At 41.6% G+C, this 17,722-nt stretch overlaps 2 protein-coding genes across 2 annotated transcripts; one reads left to right on the top strand and one right to left on the bottom strand.

The window, feature by feature from the left end:
* Nucleotides 1-415: 415 nt before the first annotated feature.
* On the bottom strand, nt 416-7,802 carry pias4a (protein inhibitor of activated STAT, 4a). The gene is made up of 10 exons (XM_079267756.1): nt 7,450-7,802; nt 7,246-7,330; nt 7,097-7,138; nt 6,705-6,795; nt 5,746-5,874; nt 3,093-3,198; nt 2,921-2,994; nt 2,594-2,754; nt 1,406-1,551; nt 416-1,294 (listed from the first exon to the last, which is right to left on the bottom strand). The coding sequence occupies exons 1-10, from the start codon at nt 7,778-7,780 to the stop codon at nt 1,032-1,034; spliced, it is 1,428 nt and encodes a 475-aa protein (XP_079123882.1). The 5' UTR covers nt 7,781-7,802; the 3' UTR covers nt 416-1,031.
* A 5,188-nt stretch (nt 7,803-12,990) lies between these two features.
* On the top strand, nt 12,991-14,529 carry foxq2 (forkhead box Q2; the record flags this gene model as incomplete). Its single annotated transcript, XM_079267266.1, has 2 exons — nt 12,991-13,458; nt 14,179-14,529. The coding sequence occupies 2 exons, from the start codon at nt 12,991-12,993 to the stop codon at nt 14,527-14,529; spliced, it is 819 nt and encodes a 272-aa protein (XP_079123392.1).
* Between the last annotated feature and the right edge of the window lie 3,193 nt (nt 14,530-17,722).

Here is a 17,722-nt window from a genome sequence, read left to right as displayed (position 1 = left end):
GTTTCACCGAGTGCCCCCACAACTGCTTCCATCACTGACACCTACACTCAGCTTGGTTATCCACAAACTATCTCAACCTTTAGCGGAGATCTTGTTGCTGCAGAGGGAACAGAGCTGTACGGGACGATGGAATAAAAGAAATAAAAACAAAAATGTAGGAAAACAAAATATCCAGTGTAAAATTGGCTTCAGAAAGACGCATAGATTTTTCTGTCCTCTACTTCTTTCTATGCTACTCTCTGGTCAGTCTGCTAAGATTGTATGACTGAGGTAGGTTCTCTTTAGCTAAGGACAAAATAAAAATGGAAAGCATCACACATTGAGGCCAGTACTGTGATCTGCCCTTTCATTAATAAAAGGATAAATTACTGAAAAAAAACTTTCAAGCTTTGAATTCATACTCTGAACAAAGACATAAACACAACGGGAGAGATTTTAATTTGCATCACACTCCAGATATATCTCTGCCTTGTCCTCCCCCAAATTCTCCAGTCATCGTTTTTGACCTTTTACCAAAAACTGATGAGGAGACTCCATTTTCAACTTGCCTGTTCATCACAAATGTGACAAAAAAAAAAATCAAAAGACTCACACATCGGACGCCCGTGGCTGAAAGAGCCTGTAATTCCAATTCAAATACAAAGAGAGATGAGGTGGTAGAGAGGGACCAGTCTGGAAAAAGAGAGGAGGAAGGGGGAAGGAGAGGGGGGGTGCACGATCCATTCAGTCTCCTCAGTTAGAGGCAGGACGGTACAGATATTCACTGCAAGGTGACTGTTGGCCAAAAAGAGTTAGAGTTGCTTCCAGTGGTGTACAGAGAGGAATCCTAATCCCTCTAGATTGAAGCTTTAACAGTGCTTGTTTGAGTGTGTTTGTTTTGACTGGATACAAACCAGAGAGCTGCTAAAAGGCTCCGACGTTTGGGCATTAGGAAGGGTGCGTTGCATCTAGTGGATTCCTGTGTTCCTGTCCTTTTAAGCCCCCTGCCTCTCGGTCTCTGTGTCAGTCTACGAGGGGACAGAGCTGTGGGGTCAGTAGGCAGTGACCAGGTCCTTGTCGTAGTTGTATCGGCCCCTCTTCGGGGTCGGACTGTCGGCGCTGTCCTCAGTGTCCTCGCTGTCTCCTCCTGCCCCGCCCCCTTCCTCCTCAGAGGAGGAGGAGTCAAGAGTCAGATCTACCACCGCACCTCCTCCCGGTGCCACAGCTCCTGACATCCCCACAGAACCGCTTCCGGACTTGCCCGTCAGGCTGGTGCTGCTGTGGGCCGGTGAATGACCGTTTGCCTCAGGAATGCCTGCACACATCAAGGCCGTTTTAAAACTGAACGCGGAACGATTTACACGAGGAAGCTAAAAATCCAGACATTTGATAACGAGAGGTTGAATTGACCAGGTTCGACACTTACATATATCAACAACAGGATAATCTGGTGTGTTGCTGCGTTCTCTTTCTCTGTCCCTCTCCTCGCTGATGGGTCGCCAGGATCCGTCGGTCAAGTACTCGAGCTCCTCAATGTCCTCACTCGTCTCCTTCAGAATCTCTGATAGCAGCCTGAAATACACGGTGGGGTTTAGAGTCGCCTCACTCAACAGATTTCCCCCCACGCCACTAGACTCGGCTGCTGAAAGTGAACGCCAGACAGATGAGCTGAAGAAGGGACTTTCACGCAGGCTTAATTTATGGAATGCAAATATAACTCAAAGCCAAACTGTAAGACAATGCTTTCAGTGTTTGTGAAAGTAAGGGAGTGCCTGTGGAAGTTGCTACACGCCCAAATGGTTGTGGATGAAAGTATTTTATCATGTTTCTTTATTTATTAAATGGACTGCCGGTTCATTTGTGTATTTCTGCTATTCTGATGAGTTCAAATGTAGTTCTCATTCGTACAAACCCTGCAGGCTGATTATAGATGAACATGATGTTCCTACAGCTTTGTTGACAGAACAAAACCTTCCACAACTGACTGGTATCGCTATCGACTACTACACTTTTGAGATGTCACAATACCAGTCAGTTGTTGAAGGTTCGCCTCATGTTTCTCGCCAACAACTACATTTTACATGATTACACTTGAACACATCCTAATGACGTAATGTATCTTCGCCCCAATACTAATAATGAACGCATCATAATGTAACTCAATACAACCTCCGAACGTTAGCCGTTAGCTTCGTTATTTAGTCTAGCTGGACTGTGATGCCAACCGGCTGCTAACAGCAAACGTCAACAGGATCTGTTGTCCACAATGTAGCGTTATCATCGGGGACATTTTGTGCCGTTAGTCTCAAGCTCTAATCTTGTGGAAAAACAAGTACAGTCACATTTTTTTGAATTTCGGCATAGACTTGGTACTCGTAAAATCCTTCTCCTGCCATGCAAAAAACATTGAAAGCTTTTAAAGTGAAAACACAGTAGGTTGGTGCATGATTCAACTTTCATCAAGAGTCCTTAAATTGCCCCAACATCTCTGCAGCTTGAATCGTTTCCCCTAACCCGGCTTCAACCCACTAAAGCGTAAAGTTTCTGAATGTATTGAGTGGAAGATGGCGCTGCAGCGGCGGGACAAGTCAGAGCATGTCTTCTGTCTCCTTACCCATCAATAGTAAGCAGCTCAAAGGGGGCGGGCTTGTCACAGACGGGGCAGGTCCACGTGGGCTTCTTCTCATTCATCTGCAGGAAGAAGACTGCGTCGAAACACTGAAGATGGGCGCAAGTTAAAACTCGACAGGGCACACCGAGCCGCATCTTCACCAGCTGGGAAGAGGGAGAGCGAAGAAGAAGAAGCATGTTAACAGTAATCAAGTTTCACAGTAAAAACATTTGTGAAACTGGCCTTTGATACTGCAGAACAACTGAAACAGAACACGTGCGGGACATTGAAGTCGGACCCCTCCACATCTTAAAATGAAGGTATACTCACTGGACAGATGAGAGACACCCGGAGGCCCGTTGTCGCAATTTCACTCTCTGGGTCAAAGCGTAGTTTGTCTTGGACTGTAGATAACAATATCATGAAGTGTCATCACGGTTTATCGGACAGTATATTTGAAATATCTTAAACATTTGGGCAGAGTACAAGAGGCAGCACTTACTGCGTTCACGACAGCGTTCTGCACTCTCCACGGAGCAGAGTTTGAGTTGGCTGAAGAGGTCGGCTGCAGTGAAGACCCTCACTAGATACACGGCCACAGAGTACCGCTGAAAACACACAGTCGCAGGCTGTGAGCACTCATTTCAAAAGACAACCGATCTTGAATAGAGCAAACACACCAGTGTTAACTAAAGCCGTGACAAAATACGTTTGTTAACAACATTTTTGTTCATGACTAATGATACAGCACCGACGTCATTAAACACCAACGTTGACCATATCAAAACATAAGAGACTAAAATGTAGGCAAAAAATTGTTTTTTAACCAAATCTCTCTATTTTCATCACCTTTCCCCTTCTCTTTAATCTCTTTCTGTCTCAAACACTCACTCAAACTGTGAAGGACAAAGAGGACCAACAATGCAACTAAAACTAAAAAAGCATTTTGTCTACCGACTAAGACTTAAAACAGCTGCTAAAATGAACAAAGGCAAATCTGGAACCCTCCAGATTATATTACTCTATTTAATGCAAGCGATCTTCTTATATATTATATTGGCGAATTTAAAAAAGTCACACCTCAGGAAAACCTAACACAGCAAATGAATTTGATTACAGAATGTTCACTATCTCTGGGATCTTTGTTATAATTCAATAGATACTGGGAGTACATTGAATAAATTGTTTTAAGCTTTCGTGCAAATAGGTCTTCATGCTTAAAAGGAAAGTTTGCATATTTTCAACCTCATCTCTACGTATCGGGGTTATGGTTGTAGTGTGACAAACGCCTGCAGCTTTTGCCGATGTTCTCTGTGTCGCAGCTGCAAAGTCTGTTGTTCTTCCTGCATCCAGAGACGGCAAGGAGAACTACAGAGAGCAACTTCAGCTTCGGTAGCTGTGGCCGTAACGCCATTCAAACATTTTCACGGTGTTTTCGGCTGACTCAGATAATTAACCTGAGAGAGGCCGAGCTCGAGGCTGCTGCAGCAGCAGGGAGGACCGTCCAGAACCAGAGCTGCCGACAGCAAACACCGTCAGGTGGGGCCTTTGCTCAGATTGACCCCAGATGCTGACAGAAACGGAGTCATTCTGCTGTACTGAAAGTCACAGTCGCAGACGAGAACCCGGAGAGACCGAGCCGTGTTTTGCGTTACTATGCATGAAAGTTTCCCTCCTCACTCAGAAGTGTGCTGGAGACCTTCTTCAGAATCCCGAAGATAAACTGGAAAAGGCAACCGAGACCAGCGGTGCGATCTTTGTCACTGTAATTTGATAATGTAATGGTCTGCATCCGAAGAAGGAAAAAGAGTTCAGAAGCTGCTGCAACGGAGCAGCTGGCACGGGCTCACAGAGACTCAGTGAATTAAGGATTTATTCAACCAAACTAGAGTGGCTGATTGTTGGAACAGTGGAGAGTCAAACCAAGACAGGTTTGGTGAGTTTCATTTGGTTTGTTTGAAATATTAAGCTACTCTTAGATCAGGACAAGAGAAAAACTAGACTTCAGAAGGTCTACGTCGTATGTTTCAGTTTAGTTGAAAGAATATTTTCTTTTTTCATTTTGTGAGTTTGTTTATCAGACTAAAAAGACAGCTTGTGTAACGTCGTTAACGTGCACAATGAATCCTGGTACACGTAGGCACAACTGGCATGGCTCAGCTTTCTCTGTGAATATAGCAAATATAGGTACGTGGGAATTACTTTATTGGAACACATTTGCCATCAGGACTTATTGGACATCCAGAAAATAAGGTGGCAAATTTTCTCTTTAACCAAACTTTAGAATTTAGGGATGTACAAATGGGTCAACTTTATTTATAACATCCAAATTATGTTTTTTGCTCGTCTATTCAAAGGTAGTTCTGTAGAGTTGCCGATAAAGATTCGGCTCCACTAATCAGTGTTTCCCCTGAATTCATTCTGCAGCAGCAGTTATGAACTGCGGGGCTCAGTCTCACAATACACACAAACAGAGATGAGACAGGCCAAGATAACGTTTTCAATCTCGGTTACATAAAGGCTCGGTAGTGAATAGTTTCATACTATTTGTAGAATAAGATTCCAGTGATGGCTGCGTCTAACAGCACCATAAATCACATATATTTTAGGGTAATTATGTCATAAAACATGAAAGGCATTCAGAGTTGCATCTATTATGTAAGCTGAGCAATCAATCCTGTGTTCCACTTCAAACAAACCAAAAAGAAATGTTTGTTTCCTCTAAAGCAGCAACATTTCTCAACACACCTCTAAAGTGCTGAAGTTGGTTTAAAACTACAGAATGTTTTGATTGTGTTGAAGAAAAAAGGAGGCTGTCGCAATACTGTTCAAACAGTCATGCCAGAACAGAATACAAAAACCAGTATCTCACCGTGTTTACTTTCACGTTGCTCATCTCTAATTGGTTTACACACGAGCTCTAAAGACGAGGGAGCTAGCAGAAGCAGACTTGCAGCTGCTTATCTAGATCAAGATGCTAGAAAAAGTAGTTCAGCATTTTGCCCTCAGGAGCTTTATCTTTATATATTTGTAGCATTCACAACTGGCCAATGAAACACAAGAAGAAAGACTTGCCTGCCCCAGTTTGCATCGGTGCACCACCACAACCCTAAGATACGTCAAAATATGTGAAATATTCAGCATCAGACTCTGACCTTGCCAAAGTTTCCCCAGGTGACGGTGACTCTGTTGGTGGCACTGGAGAGATGCAACCAGGGAGTGATGTTTACAGGACGACAAGGACGGCGGGGCTCCACACCGGGCTTATTGGAGGGGTAATAGCCCTGTAAACACACACACACACACAAACACACACACACAAATACCAAAGAATGATGTTAATTATCCAACAGATCATCTTAATCAAATTGGTTTTGAGTAATGTGTTGACATAACAGACATCAGAAGTCCCTCTGAAGGGCTTAGATACAGTATAAAAGCCTGGGCTCTTGATTGTTAGTTGTGCCGTCACTTTTTAAACTGTGAAGCTCTAAAATTAAAAAGTGAAAAGACAAGAAGCTGTTTGATTGCAAATAGTTAAAATAGAAGTTGGAGCAGAACTGAAGAAGGAGCGCTGAGCCTTAGATTACGGTCACTCTTTCAGTGTTTTCCTCCATTTGTGCCAAAACCACAACTAATCCCTTATTTGTGTGTCAACTGTGGTTCACTGTGGTTCAACTGTTCAACTGAACTTTTCAGTGAATGTTGTCTTTCCAGTTTGATTGATGACTACACACCTCGTGACCAGCAAAACGTGAACACTGAGACTGCCCGGTGGAATTTCCTGCTGAAGTTTTTCTCGTGAGTTGATGGCTTTAGGCAGTCTACCCAACACTTTCTGTCCCTGGACATGATTTATTCTTGCCGTATTTAACATCCACCTGCATTAGGTTGACGAATCACTACCATATATTATGATGCTAGTTTGGCTGTGACAAGTCAGTAAATGTGCCATTGACACCCAAAATAGTGACTCATTGACTGTATTAAAGAATAAATGGCTTAGAGGGATGACTGAAGAAATGATTTACCATGAGCAGTGGAATAGCCAAACTTTAGTCACATTTGTACTCGGAAGGTGAGGCTCGTCTCTCAGAGAGGTAAATGAACTCACCGGCACGTGACAGTACGACTGGTTGACTTTGACAGCAATGTTGGGAGGATACTGGTCTTCCTGGACACCGATGGAGTCTGTGTAACAGATTCTGCAACAAAGAAATACGAGAGAGAAAGTTTAGCATCGTGACGATGTCTGACTGTTCAACCAATCAACATGCCTGAATCGCTATCAGTCAAGTCTTTGAGTAATTCAGAAACAGATTCTTCAAATACGTTAATCAGATACTCCAATGTTAAAGTAGATTAAAGGGGAAATTCAAATGCCATTTTTTCCCTTGATCATTTGTGAGAGAAATTCTGATGAACAGCACAGTCAGATATTGAAATAGGATATTGATACATTAAGGATATCAAAATATGTTTAAATGGGTTCTAGTGGGAACTTACCTCAGAGCCACTTGGATTGATCTCATTCCTGGACGAAGCTCACTTTGAGAGTAAAAAAAGGTCACAAATAGATTTGAGCATTAGTTACAGAGTTTGTAAATAAAGCTGTTGTTAAAAATTCAGATCGGAGAAGGTTTGGATTTCCTTACCTTGCATTTCTGATCTGGTCTGCTTGGTTTGGTGTTAATTCAAATATGCATTGACTGTCCTGCAGTTTCTCATTGTTCTGGGCATCTGTAAATATGTTTCGAGAGAATCCATCACAACCACAGCACAGTATGTAGACAGAACATTCCTATGAAAGGAATTATTTAAATACGAGGATACAGAAAAATCAAGCAATATACACTCACTTAGCTCTGTTGGTAACAACAGTGTCTCCAAAGTTTGGTAAAAGGGCAGTGGCACCAGCTTGACCTCTGCTGTAGGTGTGGGGATCGGTTTGGAAATGCCGTTGAGGTAGTCTGCGCCCTGAGAGGTGGCCGTGGGGGAGGAGCTGAGGGATGAGTAGGCGACTGGGACGCCATCTGGACGCCGCGCCGCAAGCCAGCCAGATGTTTTGGGGAAGCGCGACTCGTAGAGCTGCCTGACATTCTTCAGAAGCTCCGGGCTGTATTCAGTCTGCACTAGCCTCAGTGCTCGCCCCACCAGGTCCTGTTTCAGCCCACTTTTGCTGCGGCCCATTGAGGCCAGCAGCGTCTGCAGGTCTGAGACCCGGAAACTTTTGACCATGTTCTAAAGGGAGGACAAGACAAAAGACATGAGAAACACAATACTGGGACAATGACGTCTGTAAACGGGGAAGGTTTGGGTGACAATGCCATGAATTTAAGTCCAGAGTCATATTGAAAGTCATGACAAATCCAAGGGGTTTCGATACTTGATCATAATGCAAAACCAAGCTTCTCTGACTTTTCAAGCATTTCATGTTGAAGTTTTTCTGAAGATATTTAGTCTGATTTTCTAAAAGGTATAACTTGCTGGGAGGGAAAAGCACTGTCTAACTACATAACCCAGGGTGGAAAATACATCCCAGTATCTCCGTGTTAATATTCTGTGAATTGTAGGGATGCACCGGTAATGATATCGGAACAATTTTGACTTAAATAGCTGGATCAAGTATCGCTGACAATAGGGCAGATCTGTTGAATTAAATTCTGTTTGTATACCGGATACATTACACACTGGAATTTTGATTCCCATTTCGGTTTTGACCAAATTTATTTTCTTGACATAAAAGAATGATGCCAGTCACTTCCACACAGTGAGGCACACGGCTTATTAATTAAACACTGGTATCGGCTCAGTACTCAGTATCAACAGAGGATGCCCACGACTGGCGCCACACAAATATTTACAATATGCAGCATTTAACATGACATAACGGTGTATCACACTATTTAATTCTTTCTAAAATTAGCTTCTGTCCTTAGTCACTTTAATCCTACAGCAATTTAACCATAAGTCAGATATAGAAAAAGTCACCTCCTTATTCTGACCACTTGCAATATTACCGTTCTTAAAGAAATTGAGTTACCATTAAACAAACTGCACTGCAGCAGCAGTTAAAATGTATTACTGCACCTCTGCATGTCACAGCATTACATGTTAGGCACACAGAAACTACACAGAAACTACAGACAACAAGGTCCTGAAAAGCAAAAGGCACGACTACCTTGAACCACGTTTAGTTTAAGTACATACATCTTAAAACCTATAGTTTAGATCTTTATTCATTTTTTGTTTTTTAAAGACACAGGTATAGTTTAGCTTGCACAATGTTTACATGTATACCAGAGTCTGTTGTCCCATGAGGTGGAATACACCTTAGATGTAATATTAACGTCTGCAAAACTTTACTTAAAATATAGTTAATAACTGATGGACGCCATGATTACCAGGTATTCCCCGTTACATCTTATTTGTATCCATTTGTGTAGCAGCAACAATCAAACTGTAATAAGCACAGATGTTTTCTCTTTGAATGAGCAATGAACACAACACGGACTGTTGTTGTTACTAGAAAAACCTGAGCCTGTAACGTTTCAAGCTTTTAGCTTTGTGTGACATTGTTGAGTTGGGCACCAGTTGCACAATTTGCTGTGTCTAAGATTAAATTTACACAATATCGCAGCTGTCCATTAGGCTTCTGCTGGACGTGTAGGGCAAAAAAAAAGCAGCCATGAAAGACAGTAAAGTTGCCATTTTATCAGGATCACTTGAACAATATAGGCTGCGCTAATCGGCTGGCTAGCTTCTCCACAGACTGGGCTGTCGGTATTCAATCATGGCTACTGGACATTTTGACAGGTGCACAGCTTCATAAACTAACCGGCTAACTACAGAGAGACATCATAATGAGCCAAATAACATCGAATAGTACCGCGCCGGGAAGCATGCTTTCAGCAAACCCCCAAGTGTTTTTTTATGGTCCCCATCATTCATTATCGGTGTCTTCCTTTAGAGCCAGCGTGATGCTAGCTAAACCAACGCACTTGCATTAGTTAACATTACCTAGCATGCTAGCTATGTTAGCAACACAAGCTAGTTCGTTGAGTCGTGACTGTAATACGCCACATTTCTAAGAGTACAGACTCGTAACTACATCTATACAAAGCCCCCAGTTTCCCCTTGACTAGGCTGAGTTTCAAACCCCTCTCCCGCGCCATTCTCCCGTCAAATCAAAGCTAGCAGAGCTCTACTTGCCATCGCTTCCACCAGTTCGGCCGCCATCTTCGTGCAGCAGTACCGCGAGAGCCAGAGACGACGGCAAGTCTTTCACCAATGAAACGCAGACCTTGCTTTGACGGATGGGCAGCCTCAGCCAATCACAGAGCGGATGCGACCAGAGCCCGAAGATCTATAGACAAAATGGGCGGGACCTAGATGTTTTAAAGTTACAGTGCAACTTTTTAAAAAACACTAAGAGACAGGTCTCATTTCCAAATTAGGCCTTAGTGTCCATCAATGATACCACGTGTAAAAACATTTTGATACCCTTGATAGTTCAGTTTTATAGTATCGAGATATTGGGAACGTGTGTATTGGAAATGGTTTAGATTCAACGTGGTTGTAAAGCATGGGGTGTCAAGTGGATCAGGTCGCATGGTCTGTCCAAATCCCGTCCGAACAAAAGACTCCGTTACAGGCTTTGTGACCGGCCGTGAGATATGTAGTTAATGCTTTGTCTGAGGTATATTCATGATTGAATACAAATGAGTAACTGATGAAATACACTTTCACGTCAAAGTATAGACCCGCCATACCCTGTCCAAAGCTCAAATACCATGTGGTGTCAGGCTTTTAGCAAAATGGAAACAAGTATGCTGTTGACACATTTATACTCCCTCTGGGGATCCAGCCCGGATTTTCCAGAAGCTCCTCATATGAGGGGCAAAGAATAGCCTCATGGAAACACAAAAATCAATTGAAGGAGTTGCAGTATCATGTAATAACATGGTTCGTTTTGTTTTAGCTTTACTTTGGATGCGAAACATCAACAAAACAATACGGTGCGTTCTAAAGGACAGCTGATTTTGCCACCATGGTGCTTCAAGGAAAAGGTTATCTACGATTAAGATTTATGAATAAAATATATAAGATATAGGAAATGTACTATTTAGCTATTTTCAAACACATTCCTAAATTTAGTTCACAAATACAGACCTAACTGATATTTTTGTTCTCTACAACACATATTTATATTGGTCCATATTTTTGAATTAATAGGACATCATTTTGCATAGAAGTTGATAATTAAGCTAATCACAACACAACAGCTTGCCAATGTAACGGCAGAATGGTTCTCTCTGCTGTGTATGTAGGCTATAACATGTTCCTTTATTTAAACAGAAGAGGGCAATATGGTCCATGATTTGACCTCATTTAATTCATCCCCTCACAAAAAACACCAAACGAAGTAGGTACAGATAGTATACTGTTACTGTTATCTGCTCTGATGTGATGACGGCTGAGGGGAAATTGTGAAGGACAACATTTATATTTTATCGTTGGAAGATTTCAATCTCTACAACTGCACCATTAACAAGTCCATCAGTGGCCTATAAACGAATGCACACAGACACTTTTAAACCTTTATTTGTTTCAGATACCACAGACTTTACAGATACAAAACATTGAAATAATGGACATTGATAATTTGCCATGCAACACTGTAACTGTATTACAGGACTTTGAATTTAAATATTTCACACACTGAAAGTGTGACACAGTTTCACTGCAGCGCTACAAGAAGCAGATAGAGAAAGTGTATTCTATGATGAAAACATTTTAAATAGTTTGTATGACATTGGTCTTACTTAAGGATAACTTAAAGGCAAATTACACAAAGTGGTTGAATGGCACCACGTTTCAAGGGGGATTAGGTGCTTTATCAAACCTCTTACTTGGTCAAAACACTTAAAGACTCTTGATTCTCTTCATTGTAAAAATGCAGATATTATTAACTGAGTGTAAAGATTAAAAAACACAATTCATTGCAACATTCAAAAGTACAATACACAGGATGTTTGACCTGTGTATCATAGCATAAACAGCATAAACAAGTCTGCTGCATTTCAGCTACAACCCTGAACATAAAAGTGTGGCATAAATTTATCGTTGACATTGAAACATCATCACAATCACAGCACAAATGATACAATTTCAGAGGTAACGTTGAATTGAACATTAAACAGATGGCTAAAGTCAGTATTCCGAACACACGATTAGAGAGCGCGAGTCAATATCTGAAATGTAGCGTACTTTCTGAAAAATAAACCACAGTTAGTTAGTAAAATATGCATTGAACAATTGAACATTACAATATTATACAATACAAAGAAGTAGCGTAAGAGGCATTTCAGTTTTGATCACTGAGAGTTATCTGAAATTATATTTAACTCACTCACAACCATATTACTTGTATATTCTGTTGTTTTTTTATGTGAAAAAAACATTTCCAATGGCTAACAATAAATAAGTCTATTTTAGAATAATGGGTAGAATTGGAATAAAGGTCACACAAATACAAAACATGTTATGTCAAAAACATGGATTTTTCAGTCATGCGTTTTACTGTGCTGTTACCTCGTGTCTTCAGAGTATATTTGTGCTCTTTCCAGAGAAGGAGACCGGAATAGATGTGTTTTGTCTCCAAAACATTCAACTTGACCCATTAATTACTGCTCTATGGTAATTGAAGTAATTCTTTGGACAGCATCCCCATAGACAAAACAACTTTAACAGGATAACACGGGTATCTAAAAGGCCTTTGATGGTAAAGCATCCATCCTCTGCACACCATGTCTTGCTAAATCTTGAGTGTTTAATCTCCCGTAATTCCAAAGATTTGCTTCGGTTAATAAAAATAATCCGCCTGAATTGAGACCCCCTACCTGGACCTCCCCTGTGCCTTCTTTACCCCTTTCTGTGAGGGATGAATTCACAGTCATATAAATAGAGACACCTTCACAACCGTGAAGCACAACTCTTCGATCAAGGAGCAAAAAGGCTGTTGGATATTGAGAAAGTGTTCTTTGTCGTGAGGTTTGTCAGAGAGGCGAAAACATTTAATTAAACTGTGTTGCGAAACAAAGTAGCTGTATTTAGTCTTGTAGACTGACGTCATTTCCACAGGTTGAGATTGTGTCGCTTGTGAGCACGTCAACGTTAACAACAGTTGAGAGGCTCATCTTTTTATGTGATCTTGTCAACAGTAAGACTTCAGCGAAGCGAGGGGCATTGAGGCGTTCAGTTTATGAAAGGGTCCTGCACTTTGCAAGAAAATTGTCATGCTGTGACACTCAGGCACAAAAGAAGGACTTTTGGGAGACTTTTCATTTATCACCTGATATTTATTCAACAGTCAGTTTGGAGCCGATTAAACCTCCGTAATGAGTCTCAATTCAGAGATGACAATGGAGGACAGAAGCAGCCGCACCGGCGGCAGAGAAAGGCTGGGACTTCGCTTCACTATTGACTACCTTCTGTTCAATAAAGGAGTCAAAGGTACAAAAGAAGAAGCGACAGGAAGTCGTGCAGCAGAGCAGACGGTGAACAACCTGCTAAATCATCAGAATCCTAAACCCGAAGAGGTGGGGATTCGCTCTGAGATACAGGAGAAGCAGCGGCAGAGGTCAGAGACAGAGACTGAAGAAAGGAAAGTCAAAGAAGAGGAGGGGGAGGAGGAAGTGACCACCACCACATCTACCGGCAGCAGTCCGGAGAAGTCTGCGGACAAACCCAACCAGTCGTACATCGCACTCATCTCCAAGGCGATCCTGGCGTCAGAGCAAAAGAAACTGCTGCTATGTGACATCTACCAGTGGATCATGGACCACTACCCTTTCTTCAAGAGTAAGGTATGTTCACGTTGTGTTAATTACTGGCAAGACCACAATAGTTCAGGGGCAATTCAGAAAGTCAAACTGGGGGATAATGGGAGGTAAAAACCATGCCGCGGGAGACAAACATACTTTAGCTACACACGTACGACTATTTAAAAAAGAATCACGCTGCTTTACTTTGTTAACTCGTCACAGCTATCAGTAAGATGATCACGGGAGAGATAACAGGAGTTCGTGTTTTCCCAAAGTCTTCCACGTGTTTCATTCGGTTGCTGAAAAATAACCCGGCCGCCATTTTTCCCGAGCGAAGCGACCTACTTGGCACAGGTAATCTGTCTAAGTGGTTCGGCAATTAGGTGCTTGCGGGGACACTAGATGATCTTCTTGTAGGCAAATTCACAAATAAAGTAATCCTGTTGCTAGGTTGCGAACCGCCTCTGCCTTTACCAGGTGCAACAACAGATTGGATGGAGCTTGGTGGATTATAGTTGATCACTGGTTTGACGTGCTAAAAAGGTAACCGAGGGTGTTGTGTCTTGCTGCGATCACATACGTTCTTGACACGCTATCTCGCATCCTGCCAACAACAGGACAAGGTGACATCCTGACGAGGATCAGTGATACTTAACCGCCACCTATGTTCATTTTCAATTGGGGGCACCCATTGTTTAACTCTTACTTACCGTTTCAGGTTTTATTCTTGGCCTAATCTTTTGTTTTTACTTGTTCCAACAGGATAAAAACTGGGGGAACAGCGTGCGGCACAACTTGTCCCTGAATGATTGCTTCATCAAAGCAGGCCGCAGTGACAACGGTAAAGGCCACTTCTGGGCGATTCACCCAACCAACTACCAGGACTTTTCCAACGGGGACTACCAGTGTCGGAGGGCACGGCGGAGAGTACGCAGGGTGGCAGGACAGCTCCCCTTTTCCTCCCTGAGCTCCCCCCACAGAACGACCTACTGGTGCTGCCCTCAAGCCCAAACACTCCCTCTGTCCTACTTGTCTCCCAGACTCTACTGGCCCTGGTCCAGCATGCAGCCACAAGTGAGGTTCCACCCGAGCCTTCATGCCTCTGTACCCTAAGAGTGACCAGTTTAACCCTGAATTACTGTTGGGTAAAAGAGAAATTTTAGAGTCTTATTTGCTAATGAATACATGATGTTGGAATTGAAGTGGACAATGTTACATTATATTCTGCAAACTAACATGATTTTAGGGTATTCAATGACTTGTTTCGAACTTCTTTCATTTGTATTCTGAATGTTTTTAGAATAAGAAAAACCCATAATGTTTTGTTATCATCTCATTAAATCATATTTAATTCAACACCTTGTGATGTTTTGACTCAGCTGCCTCAGTTGTGATTCATGTGTGTGTGTGTGTGTGTGTGTGTGTGTGTGTGTGTGTGTGTGTGTGTGTGTGTGTGTGTGTGTGTGTGTGTGTGTGTGTATGTGCACTTGTCTGCGAGTAGCACTAAAAGTGAGCCCATTGCTAAAATACCTCCCGGTGTTAAATGCTAATTAGTCAAAGCTGTCGGGATGCAAAATCTTCGGCCTTAAGAGACTAAAACCGGGCTTTCCAAAGCCGACTCCCAAGGATATGAGGCCAGATAATCTGAGCAATCCCCAATAGTTTCAAGAAATAGGAAGTTTATCACACAGTGTAATCCATAACCGCTGCTGCAGAAAGAGGGGGACAACGGGAGGTCAGGGATGAAGGAAGCAGAGGAAAGGGAAGGAGGCAGGGAGAGAGGGAGGGGAGGGGACGCTGATTTATTGAAGAGAGGTGGGAGGGCTTTTTTAGGGACTCTCTGTTTAGATGAAGAACCAGTCGGGCGAACACATACAGCTTCTGAAATAATGAAACATATACAAAGTCAGTTTCAAAATATATATATAACAAAAGCCACGTATCATTAAGGGACACCCTATAAATAATAACTGGAATTGTCTCTAAAGCAGGAACACTTCAGTGATAAGATGACTCCAAAATACCTAAATACTGCCATAATAAGAACAAAGTCAATTTTTACCTGTCTGGCTCTCACGTCAATAGTGAAATTCCTCTCTGACTTGCAAAGGTTGGCATTTACATCCACACTGCTCCAGCCTAAGAGGATTAGGTCATACATTGACTTTTCTGAAGTTTGTTTGTCTCGGCGCATGTGGGCTTCCTATTTGCAAATTATTGAATATTTGAATAAGGCAATATTTGACATGAAATTAGACCCTAGACCGACAAACAATATGTCAGAAGGATGAAGCTCGAGAGAGAGAGAGAGAGAGAGAGAGAGAGAGAGAGAGAGAGAGAGAGAGAGAGAGAGAGAGAGAGAGAGAGAGAGAGAGAGAGAGAGAGAGAGAGAGAGAAGGAGTTATTCACAGCAGATATTTTCTGGCAATGCTCATTAGAACAATGACAAATCCATCTAATTAATTTTTGTCCACCAAATCTTCCTCTTCAATGTCGGCAGCTAATTGGAGACCTAATTTGCTGAATTCCCATGAATTGCTCTCTGCATCAAATCCTCTTCAATTCACCAGCTTTAAGGCTTTAATTTGGTTGCATATGTTTGCTGTACACACACACACACACACACACATACACGCACACACACAGACACACACACACACACACACACACACACACGCACACACACACACACACACACACACACACACACGCAAACAAATGCCCATGTACAAGAGTTTACAATTCACACACATACAACTCCTAAAGCTCTTGCAGTTACACACACACACAATCGTCCAAATAATAAAATCAGTGTGAAGCTTGATAAATGATGGGGTATTTGTATTTTTTTGGGTTCATATTTTAAATAATATATCAGCAACCTTAATACATTTACCTTAAAGAGCTATTTTGGTCATGTATTTCCTGCTAAAATACTTCAAATACAATCACTGATGTGCAACACACTCACACAAAATTGTAATTAACCACCTTATAGGAGAAAGAGATTGAGGTCATGAGCTGTGTTTGTGTGTGTGTGTGCATGTTTGTCTCTTTGTGTTCATATGTGCATGTCATTTTGTTAATCTAATGGATGGGCGGAGGGGTGCAGGGGGCCGTAGATTAAGGCACAAAGATTTGTTCCTGATTAGCAGAGAGTGAGGTAAGTAGATCAGTCCTGCTGAGATGGCGATGAAACATTCTGGCTGTGTTTTAATACAACACATTTACAGCAGCATTCCAAAGCTGATTCCCTTTAGCTTACATGTATCTCATTGATTTGACTGTGGCCTCGACATACAACAGTTCACACAGGATGAAGCCTGAACCTGCAGATAGATCAAAGAGATGAACAGGAAAAGGGAAAATGTTGGTTTTCAATTTGTAGCTCATTTTTGTGTAAATATATTTAATTAGCAGCACTGTAGACAATGTATCTCTACTTTTGTCTTCATGATTATGATATCAAATGTATTAGCTGTTAGTCAGTGACTCTGGCTGGTTACACTTATACAAATTACAGCTATATAAATAACTTGAGATAATTGTACAGCCGTAACTCCTTGAAAATGGCCTCCTGAATTATTCAGGAAATTCATTTAAGAATGAATGATGATGACAGGAACATTTAATGGTCATAATTCCACATCTGGGGTAGGGTCCAAATATTAAAATACTTTGTTCGCATGCCTCCAAGCTCACTTTTAACTCGACGACATTGAGACCTGACTTCAGTCCAATGAACAGTTAGAGCTGCAGAGCTCTATAGCACACCCAATGTTAATAAATCATCTTTGATTAATAATGTCTTAGTTGCAACAATGTTTTTTGAATTCAGAAGTATAACCAATCAGGTGTTCAGTATTGTTGCCCAGCACAAATTTATATCCATATTATTCTTTCATTTTGATTTAGTTTGACTGAGATTGCTGCGGTTTATTTTAGGTAAGTTGTAAAAAGAGTATTTAAAAAACATTATGGCCGTTTTGTATTCTGTAAACTATTATCAATATTATTAGGTTTGATAATAAAAAGCAAACATGTAAACCCATGGCATTTATGTCCAATGATTAAAAAGACTGTTCCAAAAATATATGAAGTAGACAGTATAAAGTAATTAACCATGTTTAAAAAAATGCAAGTCAGACAAATTGCCATTGGTCTGACTTGATTCACCTAATCTGCCGTTTCCCCTCAGAAACAGGCTACGTTTCATCGTGGTGCAACTGCAACTGGGTGTGTGAATAACTCTCAATGTGCCCAAAGCCTCGAGGAGTCCAAATTGCAAGTCTATTATAAAGCATGA

Source organism: Melanostigma gelatinosum (genome assembly GCF_949748355.1).
Source record: "Melanostigma gelatinosum genome assembly, chromosome: 4".
Taxonomy (NCBI): domain Eukaryota; kingdom Metazoa; phylum Chordata; class Actinopteri; order Perciformes; family Zoarcidae; genus Melanostigma; species Melanostigma gelatinosum.
Note: the sequence above shows the minus strand (reverse complement) of the source record. Positions and strands in the feature narration are given on the sequence as shown.